Genomic DNA, 16,440 nt, shown 5'->3' on the forward strand with positions numbered 1-16,440 from the left:
TGCAGATGGGGAAAGTGAGGCTCAGAGAAGTCAAGGACTAGTTTCTGAGGTCACGTGGCTAGGAAGCTAACAGCCAGGAGCCGAGCTCAGATTTGCCTGACTTCCGCCCATGCTCGCGGGTGGTGTGTGTGTGTGTGTTGGGGGATCTTCTCCTTGGAGAGGGGCCAGTCCTGCCCCATGGCGCCATCTCTGCACAGGTAACAGCATCAGTCAGGCACCCTGCATTCCACCCTGCGCCTCGCAGGGGTTTCCACTAACCCTGCTATCTGCCAGGCCAGCCCGTGGACCCCACCGCCCCCTGGGTGAGCGTTCCCAACATCAGAGCTCTGCAGCGGGCAGTGAGGGGAGCATGGGTCAGGGTGGGGCAGGACTGGGAGGGGCGCCCTTCTGTGCTGCATCCTGTCCCTTCCTCCCCTGGGTTCACACCCCAGGGAGGAGGGAGAAAGCCCGGGTTGGGGGCAAGGGGGGGCAGTTCCTGCTCTCCCAGGCCCCATCAGGCGTGCACGAGGCTAAAATTCAGAAGCCAGCAGGACGCCCAGGTCTCCTGAGCCTGTGCATCTAATCTGCTCACCCGGGAGAGGACGGCACTGGCGTGGGCGGGTCAGAAGAAGCAGCAGGACCCTTCCATGGCCCAGGACAGGCTGGCCCTCAGTGACCAGAGCCCCCATGCTGGGCACAGGGCTGCCACCTTGGGCGGTGCCCTCCCCAGCTGCCGCACTTCCGAGTGAACCCCCCCTCACTGGTGTCTGCCCTCTTGAGTGAGGGAGGGGCTGGGTGGGGCCGGGTCGTGATCAGAGCCGAAGTTGGCCTTCGTGGGTGTTGGCCTCGCCTGCTCTGTTGCCCGGTGACAGTAAAGAATATTCATACAGAGTGTGGGTTTTGGAAGCAGACGTGCCTGTTAGGGGTCCTGGCTCAGATGCTTCCCCGATGTTAGCACCTGGGCAAGTGGCTTAACCTCATCACTTGGTGTTGGCATCTGTAAAATGGGCACAATAACATGCTAATGTCTCCCTCGCGGGGCTGTGCGAGAATCGATTCAGTGGCCTTTGGAAACCCCTAGCGTGGCCCGGATGCATGGTGAGTGGCTTTGGCGGCGTCAGCCTTCATGGTAGGTGGGAGACCCTAGCCTTCCCGGGTGAGATCGGGGTAAGAGAAAGCAGAGTCGGTCCCCAGCAGGTGTGGCTGGGAGGATGCTCAGGGCTGGTGGGAATATTGGGGGTCACTGTGCTCCCAGTGGACAGGGTGTCCGGTAGGGTCTATAGATGAGCCCCACTTCTAAGCCTTGCCCTGGGTCCACAAATCAGCCAGGGTTACTGGGTATGGGGCTTCCTCCATGTCAGGGATGAGGGGGAAACAGAAGGGCTGGGTCCAGAGTCTCCAAGCCTCCTTCCAGGCTCCAGGGCTAACCCTGTGGGGAGGGCTCAGGTCTCCACCTCTTGTTGCTGTGTGGCCTTGGGCAAGTGACCTCACCTCTCTGAGCCTCTGTGTGCCATGGGGAAGTGACACCATGCCTGCTGCTGTCTTGGTATTTCACAAGTGTTCAGCAAATGCCAGCAGACCGTGTCCTTCAGACACGGCAGCTGGGGTTCCTGACTGCTGGGCTACTGCTGGGGTGGCTCAGGAAGGTTTTTCTGTCCCCGCTACAAAACAAAAAAGCAGCTGACGCAGGAGTTTCGGTAAAGATAACGTACATTTGATTTAAAAGAATGCTCTTTATTCTGAGATTTGGCCATCCCATCTTTGTGGGTTTTTTTTAAATTTGGATGTGAAAAAGACATTCCCTTTATTTGTAATTGCCCAAAGTCGGAAGCAACAAAGTTGCCATTGAATAGGGAAGTGGATAAGCAAACAGCCCTGAGGATGCGAAGCAGCCTTCGATGTATGTTGCTCAGCGGGAGGCGGGAGAAGCCCGTGTGAAGGGGCCACATCCCATGGGGTTCCAACTAGATGGCATTCTGGAAGAGGCAGAACTCTGGAGAAAGTGGCAAGATCAGTGGTTGCCCAGGGTTGGGGGCGGGAAGGGATGGACTGGTGGACCCCCGGGGATTTGTAGGGCAGTGAAACTCCTCTGAGATACTCTAATGGCGGGTATATGTCTGGATGCCTTTGTGCACACCCATGGAAGGCGTGGACCCTGATGAAAACCATGGCTCTGGTTAATAACGTATCCGTCTTGGCCCATCAATTGTGACAGATGTACAAGATGCTAATATCAGGGGAAGTGGGGGGCGAGGGGATACAGTAGAGGGGAACTCTCTGTACTTTCCACTCATTTTTCTCTAAAGCTAAAACTGCTCTAAAGTATTTTTTAAAAAGGAAAAGTTAAAAAAAAAAACCTAGTGCGATGAACCAATGTGGAGAGTAGAAGCAGCAAGGTAAAAACGTTGCCCAGAGTCCACTCTGGAAACCGCTTGGGGTGTGGCTGCTCCACTCAGTTGACTCTCGTCCCCACAGCACAGATTAGTGAACCTTTAGCCCCCACACTGGAGGCACTGGCCTTCCAAATCCCTTCTCACCTGGTTGGGGTGAAGACGCACCTGGGTCCTATTTGCTACTCTCCTCGGGTTGAAGACACACCCGGGTGCTATTTGCTACTCTCCTCGGGGTGAAGACACACCCGGGTGCTATTTGCTACTCTCCTCGGGGTGAAGACACACCCGGGTGCTATTTGCTACTCTCCTCGGGGTGAAGACGCACCCGGGTCCTATTTGCTGCCCACCTCTGGGGTCAGCTGCTGTTCCTGGCACCTCCCACCCTAGGGAGATGGTGTCTGCACATGGTGCTTTTGGCCTCTGGCATGTGCACCCTGTCACAATCATCTTCCTCGCCCTCATCTGCAGACCTTCTGACACCACCCTTGCTGACTCCTCTCCCCTTGTCCTTCTGAGGAGATCCTGGACCTGCCCCTTCCTGGCATTCCCCAGCATACTTCCAAATACGCAAGGACAGGGCATCTGCCAGCCAGTCCTCTACGGGGAGCAGGACTGTGCATCGGGGCTGGGCTCAGGTCTTCACCCACCTCGACAACATGAGTCCCCTCTGAGCCTTAGTTTCTGTGGCTGGAAAAATGAGGTTACTATCACTATTGTGAGAATCTTCTCATAAATGCATCTTTCCTTCCCCTCCTCTAACATTTTTAATCCTTATTGAGATACTATGTGCCCATAGTTTAAGGTGTCATTTGGTGCTAAAAACAAATTAGAGGTTGGAGCAAAAATCGTTTGTTTTCAGAGACCACCATGTTTCCAAGTGTGTGTGATTGCCGCTTCCTGAGCTCATGCTCACTTTTAGCCATTATCTGTTGACTTCCTACTGTAGTAGATGGAGATTTTCTTTTTTTTTTTTTTTTTTTTTTTTTTTTGAGACGGAGTCTCGCTCTGTAGCCCAGGCTGGAGTGCAGTGGCCGGATCTCAGCTCACTGCAAGCTCCGCCTCCCAGGTTCACGCCATTCTCCGGCCTCAGCTTCCCGAGTAGCTGGGACTACAGGTGCCCGCCACCTCGCCCAGCTAGTTTTTTGTATTTTTTAGTAGAGACGGGGTTTCACCGTGTTAGCCAGGATGGTCTCGATCTCCTGACCTCGTGATCCGCCCGTCTCGGCCTCCCAAAGTCTGGGATTACAGGCTTGAGCCACCACGCCCGGCCTAGATGGAGATTTTCAATCTCTTAGACCCCCATCCTCTCCCCGCTATCTCAATGTTGCTATGTTGCTTTTTTTTTTGTTAAATCCATAACTCAGTGTTTTTCATTATGACTATGTGAGTATTGCTTACTGCTGAGCCAGGCAATGGAGTCTGGTTCTGTACACTTCTCATGCATAGCTTGAGTTAGTAATTGTCTCGCTTTTTTTTCAGTTGCAGTTTTCTTTAAATCACCAGTTAATTCTTTTTTCAGCTTCCAGCTGCTCAGTGAAACACCTCTCAAATGCAGCTTGCACTTGAGCAAACCTGCCAGATTCTCTCAGTAATACACACAAACGTACAAATACGTTTGTTTATCGATTGATTGCCTTCTTCCCAATTCTTCCCCTGTCTTCCTGGATATTTCCTTCACCTCTCCTGTGTCTCACCTCCTCTGAGCAACCGCGCCCGGCCTCCTCATGTCTTCTTTCATGGTTTCCTCCCTCATTTGAGTGGAGCACATCCTGGAGTAGCTTCCTAAGAAAGGATGCAAGGAAGATAGAGTTTCTGTGGCTTGATTATTTGATAAATTGGTATGCATAGTATGCTAGGTTGAAAATCATTTTTGCTCTTGATTTGGGGCAGTGGAGGTGCAGTTTCCGACTGACTTCTAGGTTCAGTGTTGCCCTTGAAAAGCCCATGCTGTTCTGATTCTTGGTCCTTCATTTGTGATCTGTTTTTGGTTTTCTCTGGAAGCATTTAGGGTCTTTGTTGTTTGAGTTCTGAATTTCATGCCACTGTGTCTTGGTTGGGTGTCTCTCCCCTCATTGTGTGGTATCTGTGAGCCCTCCAGTCTGGACGCTCACACCCCTCCATTCCAGGAGACTTTCTTGTTTAAATCTTTGCTTATTTTCTTTTCCTGCTTTCTAGAACTCGTGATATTTAGAGTTTGGGTGTTCTGGATGAATCCTTTAATTTTCTTACTGTTTTGCCCACCTTTTTTCTTGTTCTAGTTTCTGAAAGATTTTCTTGATTTTTATCTTCCAGCTCATTTACCAAAATATTTCTTTTAGCTATTATACTTTTAATTTCCAGGAGCTTTTTTCCCTAGTCTTTCCTTTTTAATAGCATTTTATTCTCATTTTGTATTTTATCCCTGAGGATTTAAACCCTGGTCCCTTGATGTCTTCTCCCACCTGCTGCATTTTTTTGATTCCCCCCCTTTTTTTCCACTTATTTGTATGTTTTGGTCTTTTTCTTCCCTGCCAAGGCTTCTCCTTATGTCTGAGTATGGTTGACTGTTCATGTATGAAAGTGAGGTACCAAAAAGCTGAGTGGAAACTTTGTGTGGCAGCCTTCGCTTCTGGCTGCAGTCTGTTTTTTCAGAGGAATTCTCCATCTCTCTCCTGGATGAAGTAATTCTCCTGTTTGGGTGGGGAAGCAGGCAGGGTCTCTCAGTTCAGAATGAGCACTTTCTCAGTGCCTGCTGAAGCATTGGCGAAAAAAAGAGCACTTCCCTAGCACTCCTGTGCCTCCCCCGACCCTCCTCCGACCCTCCTCTGCCTGGTGCCCCTGGGGTAGGCTTGTTTGATTCTGTTTGCCTAGAAACTTTTCTTCCTGGGTTCCGCAGAAGGAGAAAAAACTCTCTACCTTTCATTCATTATTTATATTTTTCAGCAATCTGGCTTTTTATCCTTTTTCTTGGTTTGTCCTAACTTTGGATGGAGTCTTGCTCTGTCATCCAGGCCGGAGTGCAGTGGCATGATCACTGCAGCCTCAACCTCCTCGGCTCCAGCCCTTCCTGGGCTGAAGCAACTGGACTACAGGTGTGCACCACTACACACACTAATTTAAACAAAACTGTGGCTGGGTGCAGTGACTCACACCTGTAATCCCAGCACTTTGGGAGACCGAGGCGGGTGGATCACTTGAGGTCAGGAGTTCAACACCAGCCTAGCCAACATAGTGAAACTTCATCTCTATTAAAAACACAAAAATTAGCCAGGCATGGAGGTGTGCACTTGTAATCCCAGCTACTCGGGAGGCTGAAGTGGCAGAATTGCTAGAACCTGGGAGGTGGAGGTTGCAGTGAGCTGAGATCATGCCACTGCACTCCAGCCTGGGCAACAGAGTGAGACTTTGTCTCAGAAAAAAAAAAACAAAAAGAAAAAAAGGCCGGGCACGGTGGCTCAAGCCTGTAATCCCAGCACTTTGGGAGGCCGAGACGGGTGGATCACGAGGTCAGGAGATCGAGACCATCCTGGCTAACAAGGTGAAACCCCGTCTCTACTAAAAAGTACAAAAAACTAGCCGGGCGAGGTGGCGGCACCTGTAGTCCCAGCTACTTGGGTGGCTGAGGCAGGAGAATGGCTTAAACCCAGGAGGCGGAGCATGCAGTGAACTGAGATGCGGCCACTGCACTCCAGCCTGGGTGACAGAGCGAGACTCCGTCTCAAAAAAAAAAAAAAAAAAAAAAAAAAAAAAAAAAAAATTTGGTAGAGACGGGGTCTTGCTGTGTTGCCCAGGCTGGTCTGGAACTCTGGGGCTCAAGCAGTCTTTCTGCCTCAGCCTCCCAAAGTGCTGGGATTACAGGTGTGAGCCACTACACCTCTCCTGTCCTAACTTTTGTTTCATTATTTATATAGTTAATCACCTCGCTAGAGACTAAGAATTCTGTGTTCTTGGGCTGCCATCACAAAATGCCACAGACAGCGTGGCTGAAACCACAGTTTATTTCCTTGCAGTTCTAAGGCTGGAAGGTCAAGGTCAAGGTGCCGGGAGAGTTGGTTCTTCTTTGTCTTCATGGGCTTGTCCCTCTGTCTACCTCTGAGTCCCTTCTTAGAAAGACACCAGGCCTATTGGATTAGGGCCCCCAGTGCCTTCATCTTTACCTCAGCCACCTGTTTAAAGACCTTATCTATCTCCAAAGAAGGTGACATTCTAAGGTGGCAGAGGGTGGGGGGATGGGTGGGCGGGACTTCAGCATATGCATTTTGGAGAAATGCAATTAAGCCCATAGCAAATTCCAGCAGGCCGGGCGCGGTGGCTCAAGCCTGTAATCCCAGCACTTTGGGAGGCCGAGACGGGCGGATCACGAGGTCAGGAGATCGAGACCATCCTGGCTAACACGGTGAAACCCCATCTCTATTAAGAAATACAAAAAAAAAAAACTAGCCGGGCGAGGTGGCGGGCGCCTGTAGTCCCAGCTACTCGTGAGGCTGAGGCCGGAGAATGGCGTGAACCCGGGAGGCGGAGCTTGCAGTGAGCTGAGATCCGGCCACTGCACTCCAGCCTGGGTGACAGAGCGAGACTCCGTCTCAAAAAAAAAAAACAAAAAAACAAAACAAAACAAAAAAAACAAATTCCAGCAGACATAACTATTCAGAGTTCCACTAAGATTAACCAAAAAAACAAAAACAAAAACAAAAACAAAAAAACTGATGGGCCAGGCGCGGTGGCTCACACCTGTAATCCCAGCACTTTGGGAGGCCGAGGCAGGTGGATCACCTGAGGGCAGTTTGAGACCATCCTGGCCAACATGTTGAAACCCTGTCTTTACTAAAAATACAAAGATTAGCTGGGCGTGGTGGCGGGAACCTGTAGTCCCAGCTACTCGGGAGGCTGAGACTGGAGAATCGCTTGTACCTGGGAGGCGGAGGTTGCACGGAGCCAAGATCACACCTCTGCACTCCAGCCTGGGTGACAGAATGAGACTCCATCTCGAAAAATGAAAAACTATCTAGTGTTGGTAGTAACAATGTAGGGGACATTCTCTCTTAGAGTCTTTTCTGAGGGTAATTTCTTAAAAACTATAACCCCAAAACCTTCTTTTGACCAAGCAATTTCATTCTAGGAATTTATCCAAAGGATAAAGTTTAACATCATGTAAAGATTAGCTATGAAAACGGAGGAGTGACCTGAATACCTTGCGGCATAGGATTAGCTTGTAATTGATGTGCTGGTGAAACAGCCATGCAACGGATGGGGCTCCCTGCAGCTGGGGACAAAGCAGGTGCAGAGAGGCAGGAGGGACAGGCGCGGGGCATGGGGGCCATCCGTGGAGAAAGCCCTGGAGCTTTGTGAATGCCCTCTGTGGGCCAGTGTAGGGCTCTCACCGTCACATTGGACCTGTGCCCGGGGCCTGGTTGCTGCGAGGGTCCCGGATGGGGCACAACAGGCGAAGACCCCAAGGACAGGGGTCTGTTCCGGGGCATCTTGGGCAGAGGGTGGGTACAGGGGACAGAAACCCAGCCAAAGCGGCTCAAGTGGAAGATGGGTGCTGGTCGATATGGGCCGGCCAGAGGGGTGTCGGATCTGGGAACGGGGAGGCCATGGGAAGCCCACAGGAGCCACTTCTGAGTCACTCTGAGGGTGGGGGCTGTGCTCTCCCCAGCTGGGAGCCCGGGCTCCGAAACTAATGTTTTGGGAAGAATGTCAGCTGACGGGTGGGGCTTCAGAGGAGGAAAATAAACAAGTGTGTGAGATGTGCGGGCCCTGGCGAGAGACAGGCAACAGCAAGAGCCTGCTGGCCGCACTTACCCGCAAGGCCCGCCTAGGGGCTGTGCTGGCCCTGGGCTCTGGCTTTTGGACCCAGACAATGCTGCTGACCACGCAGGCCAGGTGCTGAGTGACCGTCCCAGAGGATCTCCAGGCGGGTCCCCTGAGCATTAGGAATGCAGCTTCTCAGGCGGCGCCAGCCTGGCAGAACAGGAAGGGAGGGGTACAGCCCTGCGGGGACACAGCTGCGGCTCGAGTGACACCTGCTGGTGGCCTCATCTCATCTGCTCTCTGTGAGTCTGTGGTGGTTCTAGTCGGTGTTTCACCGGCAAGGTTTAGGGGGTTTGGTCCTCACCTGGGGTCCACCCACGTCTTCTGACTCCGTCTCACCGTGTTTGGGCCATCGGTGGGTGAGGTGGCGGCAGCAGAACTGGGGTACCTGTGTGTGGAGGCAGCACCGACATCCCCTGCAGCCACACCCTCCTGAGAGGGTCTGGAAGGAAGCAGGGCACCCTGTCAACCCACCTGCCTCTGGGCTGTCTTCCGGGGCCCCAGGGCCAGGGCAACTGGAGCCCACAGAACATTATCTAGCTCTGGGGGCCATGCTGACCGAGACAGACCCTCTTGGCGGCCCATAGGGATGGGTAGCTGGCGGGACAGCTTTGTCCCCCCGGCACTGGGTCCTGTCTTTTTGCACATAAGCCGTCTGTTCTGCAGGTGACCAGTTGGGTTCGATGGAACAGGCTTTGGGAATTGCCTGGGATTTGCTCCCTACTGCTTTGGATCTTGACCTTGGGAGAGGCCTCCACCATGTGCCCTGGGGTGGGGTGGGGGGTGTCCTGCATCTGCGCCATCCAGCTCAGTTGCCCTCAGCTGCAGGTAGCCGCCAAGCACTAGGGTGTCGCTGGCACAACCAAGAAACTGAGCCCAGGCCGGGCGCGATGGCTGAAGCCTGTAATCCCAGCACTTTGGGAGGCCGAGATGGGCGGATCACGAGGTCAGGAGATCAAGACCATCCTGGCTAACACGGTGAAACCCCGTCTCTACTAAAAAATACAAAAACTAGCCTGGCGAGGTGGCGGGCGCCTGTAGTCCCAGCTACTCGGGAGGCTGAGGCAGGAGAATGGCGTAAACCCGGGAGGCGGAGCTTGCAGTGAGCTGAGATCCGGCCACTGCAATCCAGCCTGGGCGACAGAGTGAGTCTCCGTCTCAAAAAAAAAAAAAAAAAAAAAGAAACTGAGCCCAGACTTTTTGTTTACTTAATCCAGCATAAATGCAAAGGGCTGGGGGTGGCCGAGCTGATGGTGCAGGCGCGTGCGCTCAATAGCTCCATCACAGTGGATGTTGCTTTGAGGGAGGGAGGGAGAGGAGCAACTGCGGTGAGTGTGGAGGCCCAGCCCGCAGAGCTTCCATCTGGGGGAAGCCCTGTCCCTCGCTGCCTGTCCCTGGCGCTTTGGTGCCCTCTGCTGTGGGGTGGTGAGGTCAGGCTATGCAAGCAGTCACGACAGAACTGAATGAAGCCCATGTGCTTTCGTGTAGCTAAAGCCCTTTTCTTATATCAATAAAATATTCCCACGGGGGGCAAAGACCCAGCACCGTGCAGTTGCAAACACGGGGCAGGAAAGGTCCCAGCGGCCCTCGTTACTCCGTGCCAGGAGGCATGGCCAGAGCTCCGTCAGTTCATGCGTTACTTAAACCTAGAGGTGGGTGCCATTATCACCTCATCTCTAGAACCTTCTCATCTTCCCAAACCGAAACTCTGTCCCACTAAGTGCTCACTGGTCATCCTCCCTCCCAGCCCCGGCACCCTCCGTTCTACTTTCCATGTCTGTGAATATGATGACTCCAGGGACCCCATGAGAGTGGAATCCCACAGGATTTGTCCCTTCGAGCCTGGCTTATTCCACTCTGCATGACGGCCTCAAGGCTCATCCAGGAAGCAGCAGGTGCCTGGCTTTCCTTCCTTTTTAGGGCTGAGGAACATTCTACTGTATGGGGGGACCACGTCACTTTATCCGTGATGCCTTCACTTTTCAGCTCTTGTTCCCATCTGTGTCTATAAGCTGGAGCATCCCTTGATGGAGGAGGGACGTCGGGGAGTGGGTGAGCCTCTCCTCTTTCCAGGGTGATCCTCCACTTTGTAGGGGCAGCCCACCATCCTGGACTTTCAGCTGAGGGGCGGCCCAATTTAACAAGCACTTTGGGAGGTTGAGGAGGGCAGATCACGAGGTCCAGAGATCGAGACCATCCTGGCCAACATGGTGAAACCCTGTCTTTACTAAAAACACACAAAAAAATTAGCTGGGCCTGGTGGCGCATGCCTGTCGTCCCAGCTATTCAGGAGGCTGAGGCAGGAGAATCACTTGAACCCGGGAGGCAAAGGTTGCAGTGAGCTGAGATTGCACTGCTGCACTCCAGCCTGGAGACAGAGTGAGACTCCATCTCAAAAAAACAAAACAAAACAAAAAATAGGCCATCCAGTTACATGTGCATGTCAGGTAATCAACAAATGCTTTTTATTTTTATTTATTTATTTGTTTAGAGACTGAGTCTTGCTCTGTCGCCCAGGCTGGAGTGTAGTGGCATGATCTCGGCTCACTGCAACCTCCACCTCACAGGTTCAAGTGATCTTCCTGCCTCAGCCTCCTGAGTACCTGGGATTATAGGCATCCATCACCATGGCTAGCTAGCTTTGTATTTTTAGTAGAGACAGCATTTCACTATGTTGGCCAGCCTGATCTCTAACTCCTGACCTCAGATGATCTGCTTGTGTCAGCCTCCCAAAGTGCTGGGATTATAAGCATGAGCCACCCCACCCAGCCAACAAATGCTTTTTAAATATAAGTATGTCCCATGCAGTGTGTTCCCTAAAGAACGACATGTTGTTCATCTGAAACTCAGATGTTACCAGGTGTCCTGTGTTTTATCTGACAGCCCTGTCCACAGCCCTCACATGGAAGGGGCAGTCGCTGAGGGTGCAATCTTGGGGTGAAGGTCCCTGTGATGCAGCCTGTGCCCAGCTTGGACTGGCCATGGGAAAGCCACTGTGTGGGTGGGCCTGGCCTCGGTAAAGGGCCACCCCCTGAGACCCACTGAGCCTAGTTCGTTTCCCCCTCACAAACCCCAGCCTGGAAGGGCGTTTGGGTATGGAGCAAGCCACAGGGTTTCCCCCCAGTGTGGTTTGCATTGGGGTGCTGGGTGGTTCTGAGTCAGCTGCCCCCTCTGCCTTCTCCCCGTGCCCACCACAACTGCCCCCAGTGCTGGGACCTCTGAGGCTGACGCTCTGGAAAGGTGTGCAGCGGTGCCGTGGGGTCCCTGGGGTCAGGTCCACACACATCCCTCGTGGGGTCCCTGGGGTCAGGTCCACACACATCCCTCGTGGGGTCCCTGGCGTCAGGTCCACACACATCCCTGCTTGCAGGGCTCTCGGCCTCCTGCAGGAGAAGGTGCCACGGCCTGGCGGGTGGGAGGGCAGGAGCCCCATCACTGGAGTCGGAGGTCGCTTCTGATGTTGATGGCATGGACTTGCCTCCAGGTTAGCTGCCTCCCCAAGCAGCTTTGGGGGTACAGAATGATCGACCAGTGTGGGAGTACAAACGTCTGACCCCCTCGCCTGAAAGTGGGATGAGGCTGAAGCTGACCTCCCGCTGAGACCACCTCACTCAGCCCGGTCCCCTGCTGCCATGTCCTTCCTCCTGGCACCCGCCTTCTCCTGCCCCAAATAAGTCACGTTCACAGGACCCCCAGCTCAGGCTCTGCTCCTGGAGAAGCTGCCCTCAGAGGCCGTGTTGCTGATCACTTTTCAACAAAGAAGCTGCATTGTGTGGCAGGTGCCACCATCTCTTGGAGTGAGGCAGCCTGAGGGGCTCTGTCTGGGGCTGTAGCCTGATTGGTGATCCTTGCACGCCCCTCCTCTGCCTGGCTGGGCCGTGTGCCATGTGGGGCATGAGGGGCCTGCACCGCAAGTCCCTCTGGGGGCTTGTGATGTGGTTGAGCTGGAAGATACATTCTGGAACATCTAGGACCCCAGCCGCTGTCCTGAGTCAGGATGCCATGGGGGCTGTGGGCCTGGGGACTGGGGTGTTGGAGGTGCTGTGGAGGAGGGGTGGGGCTGGCTTGGAGCCCATGGGATTAGATTAGAGGGTGGGAGTTTGAGAGAGGAGAGTGTGTGAACAGAGCCTTGGACAGAAAAGTTTGAGAGGATCAGGACCCTTTGGGGGGTGGTGAGTGAAGGTGGCAGGGTGTGGGGATACCCTGGGGATGGACAGGGCACTTGGGGCTACAGGACTTTGAATTCCACACTTAGTTTGAATCCCGCCCTCTGGTGAGGGGCGCGTGCGTGGAGGGGGCCTGGGTAGGGAAGGTGGGGGGCAACCGGGAGTAGAGGGCTGCTTCGCTCCAAGAGATGGCGGTACCTGCCACCTGCTATAGCCTCTCCGTTTAAAAAGTGACCGGTAGGGCCGGGCGCGGTGGCTCATACCTGTAATCCCAGCACTTTGGGAGGCTGAGGCGGGTGGATCACGAGGTCAGGAAATTGAGACCATCCTGGCTAACACGGTGAAACCCCGTCTCTACTAAAAATACAAAAAGCCGGGCATGGTGGCGGTGCCTGTAGTCCCAGTTACTCAGGAGGCTGAGTTGTGAACCTGGGAGGTGTGAACCTGGCAGAGCTTGCAGTGAGCTGAGATCGCGCCACTGCACTCCAGCCTGGGTGACAGAAAGAGAGACTGTCTCAAAAAATAAGTGACTGGCAGGACGGGAGCCGCTGCTGCCAGCTCCTGTCCGTTTTGTCCTCTTAACAGAGAGGTCAGGGGTGGCCAGGTTCTCATTTTTCAGGAGGCATGAGAGAGCTGAATTTTTATGTAAAATCTCTTGGTTTTGAGATGTTGGCAGGTAATTCCAATGTTTTATGAAAACAGCGGGGAATGAATAAAACCTACATATCAGTAAGTCTCGGCCCCCGGGCCTCTGGTCTGTAGCTTGTGCTACCGTGGCTGGAAGAGTGGTGGATGGACCCTCTGTTCTCCCCGCAAAAGCCCTTTCCAGGGGCACTCCGTTAGTGCCCGGCTGCAATGAGAAGCTCGAATGACAAATTGAGGCCTGAGGTTTGCCGCGTTGGGCACCGTGCTGAGGCCCAGTCGTCCTCACGGTGACCTGTGGCATGAGGAGTCTTGGTTCCACTCTATAGATGAGGACACTGAGGGCCAGCGGGGCCCAGAAACTTGCCTGAAGTCACAGCGCACAAAGCAAGACATGGGCACAGGTCTGCTGACCGGGTTTCCTTTTTATTTTATTGTGGTAAGAGAAATACAAAATGTACCGCGTTAGCCATTTTAAAGTATACAATTCAGTGGCATTAATTACATTCATGGTGTTAGGTAGCTGTCATCGCTATTTACCTCCAAGACTTTCTCCTCATCCCACTGCAAAACTCTGTCCCTATTCAACACTAACCCCACATGCCCCGCCCCAGCCCCTGCACCCTCCGCTCTACTTTTTGCACCTCTGAGCGTGACTACTCGAAGGACCCCGTGTACGTGGAATCATCCAGTATGTGGCCTTTTGTGCCTGACTCAGTTCACTCTGTGTAATGTCTTTGGCATTCATCTACGTTGCAGCCTGTGTGAGAATGTTCTACCTTTTCAAGGCTGAATGATGTTCCATTGTATGGACAGACCATATGGCGTCTGTCCATTTACTGGGTGATGGACTTGTGGGTTGCCTTTACCTTTCCAGTCATGGGAACAGTGCTGCTGAGAACCCAGGTGCATAGGCAGCTGCTCCAGTCCCCACCCTCCCTTCTTTTGGGGATATCGCGTCTGCTGACTTTATGTCTGAAGGTCGTGGGCCACTGCCTCTTCCCTATGCCCTTGAATCTCTTCCGTGGTGTGTCCACTGTGTGGTCTTCCACACGCTTCTTGGATACCTCCAGCAGTGGGGAGCTCACTGCCTCCCAGAGCAGCCCATTCAGTGCTTAGTGTGTAGCCCACACCTGTGTCCCTGTAGCTGCCACTCATTGGCCTCCTGACCCAGGACATGTTTCCTTGTCCCCATGGCGGGGGGCTCCGTGTTCACTCTGGGTTCTGTGGTCCTCACTCTGCACCACAGACTCTGATGCCTCCCTTCTCTCTCCCCGGTTTCCAAGAGAGAACAAGATCTAGCCATGAGAAGCAGGGTGGCAGGGTGGAGGTGTGTTCAGAAACAACCACTAGTGATAGAAGTTGTAAGGCACCGTGATAGAAGTTGTAAGGCACCGTGGCCTGTCTGCCTCCACACAAACCTCACCAGGTTTCATCAAGATAGAAAGCACACTAGGAGTGGTGTGGCTCATGCCTGTAATCCCAGCACTTTGGGAGGCTGAGGCAGGAGGATCACTTGAGCCCAAGAGTTAGAAACCAGCCTGGGCAACATAATGAGACCCCATCTCTACAAATAATTTAAAAATTAGCAGAGCATGGTGATGCGTGCCTGTAGTCCCGGCTGCTCAGGAGTCTGAGGCAGGAGGATTGCCTGAGCCCAGGGGTTCCTGGCTGTAGTGAGCTGTGATGGCCTCACTGCACTCCAGCCTGGGCAACACAGCGAGAACCTGTCTCAAAAAAAAAACACAAAACAACAGGAAGCTCAGACAGGACTGTGGCCGCTTCCACCCTGTCCGTGGCCAGGCTGTGCCCTCTTCTCTGTTGCTAGGCACTCACCCTTCTCTTTTTCTCCCCAGGGACCTACCAGGGCCAGTGGGTCGGTGGCATGCGCCAGGGCTATGGCGTGCGGCAGAGCGTCCCGTACGGCATGGCTGCGGTCATCCGCTCGCCCCTGAGGACGTCCATCAACTCCCTGCGCAGCGAGCACACCAACGGCACGGCGCTGCATCCCGACGCCTCTCCGGCGGTGGCCGGCAGCCCGGCCGTGTCCCGCGGGGGCTTCGTGCTCGTGGCCCACAGTGACTCCGAGATCCTCAAGAGCAAGAAGAAGGGGCTGTTTCGGCGCTCGCTGCTGAGCGGGCTGAAGCTGCGCAAGTCGGAGTCCAAGAGCAGCCTGGCCAGCCAGCGCAGCAAGCAGAGCTCCTTCCGCAGCGAGGCGGGCATGAGCACCGTCAGCTCCACGGCCAGCGACATCCACTCCACCATCAGCCTGGGCGAGGCCGAGGCCGAGCTGGCGGTCATCGAGGACGACATCGACGCCACCACCACCGAGACCTACGTGGGCGAGTGGAAGAACGACAAACGCTCCGGCTTCGGCGTGAGCCAGCGCTCGGACGGGCTCAAGTACGAGGGCGAGTGGGCCAGCAACCGGCGCCACGGCTACGGCTGCATGACCTTCCCGGACGGCACCAAGGAGGAGGGCAAGTACAAGCAGAACATCCTCGTCAGCGGCAAGCGCAAGAACCTCATCCCCCTGCGGGCCAGCAAGATCCGCGAGAAGGTGGACCGCGCCGTCGAGGCCGCTGAGCGGGCTGCCACCATCGCCAAGCAGAAGGCTGAGATCGCGGCTTCCAGGTAGGAGGGCGAGGGGGCGGGGGCCCTTCTTGGTGCCCAGAAGGTGTTTGTGAGCCCATTCTGTTCAGTCCTGCTGTTGCTCACCGCCTTGGGCTGGGCCCAGTTTGAGGCATACGCTGGTGTTTGTCCAACTATGCCCCATGGAACCCTAGAGTTCCCTGGAGGTTCTCAGAGGTGACTGTGGGTGGGATTGGTACAGAGGAATGATTGATTTGTGAGGGTGCAGAGACCTACAGCCTCCTTAAACCGAGCAGTGTCTCTCTGTTCTGTATGGTGATGTTTAGTGTAAAATATTGGTGGATAAAGAAGGTGGTCTGTTCTGTTGGTGTAATGCATTGGAGCGTTCCTGTGCTGGCTAGGAGGGGAGACACCACCAGGTAGGGGTGGCAGGTCCAGCACTGCAGGGCTGTAGGAGGTGGCTAGGAGCTGCCTCTGCTACTGAGGTCTGGATTCTTCCTGGACCCTGGGAGATGGCAGCAGTTGGGAGGCCAATTGTGGGTGCCTGGCAAGGGGCTCATGCAGGCCTGGTGCTTTGGGGCAGCCGCTGGTCTAAATCACTGCATGACTTACTGAATTTGGGGTCCAGTGGGGCCTCCAGGCCCTAAGGAATGGATTCAGAGGTGACTGTGGGTGGGGTCCACATGGCTTGTGGGTACCTTTAGGAGTGGGTGCAGGGTGGGGCCTTCAGGGATGGAGGAAGGCACCCAGGGTCTGGCTCCTGTGGGTGAGTGTGTGAGCCAGGGGCTGGTCCTAGGAAGGCTGTGGCCGGCAGGAGCTGCCTGCTGCAGGTTGGAGGAAGTCCCCTGTGAAAAGCCACGGGTCCCACAGGTAGA

The 16,440-nt window shown here is 54.3% G+C and overlaps 1 protein-coding gene across 1 annotated transcript in view; it reads left to right on the forward strand.

Moving 5' to 3' along the window:
* LOC105488822 (junctophilin 3) overlaps positions 1-16,440 on the forward strand; it is a 110,544-nt gene that overhangs the window by 27,243 nt on the left and 66,861 nt on the right. Inside the window, exon 2 of the mRNA XM_011753259.3 lies at positions 14,830-15,607. Within this exon, the coding sequence (XP_011751561.1) occupies positions 14,830-15,607 (778 nt within the window). The remainder of the gene's footprint in view (positions 1-14,829; positions 15,608-16,440) is intronic.

The sequence above is a fragment of the Macaca nemestrina genome, chromosome 18, assembly GCF_043159975.1.
Source record: "Macaca nemestrina isolate mMacNem1 chromosome 18, mMacNem.hap1, whole genome shotgun sequence".
Taxonomy (NCBI): Eukaryota; Metazoa; Chordata; class Mammalia; order Primates; family Cercopithecidae; genus Macaca; species Macaca nemestrina.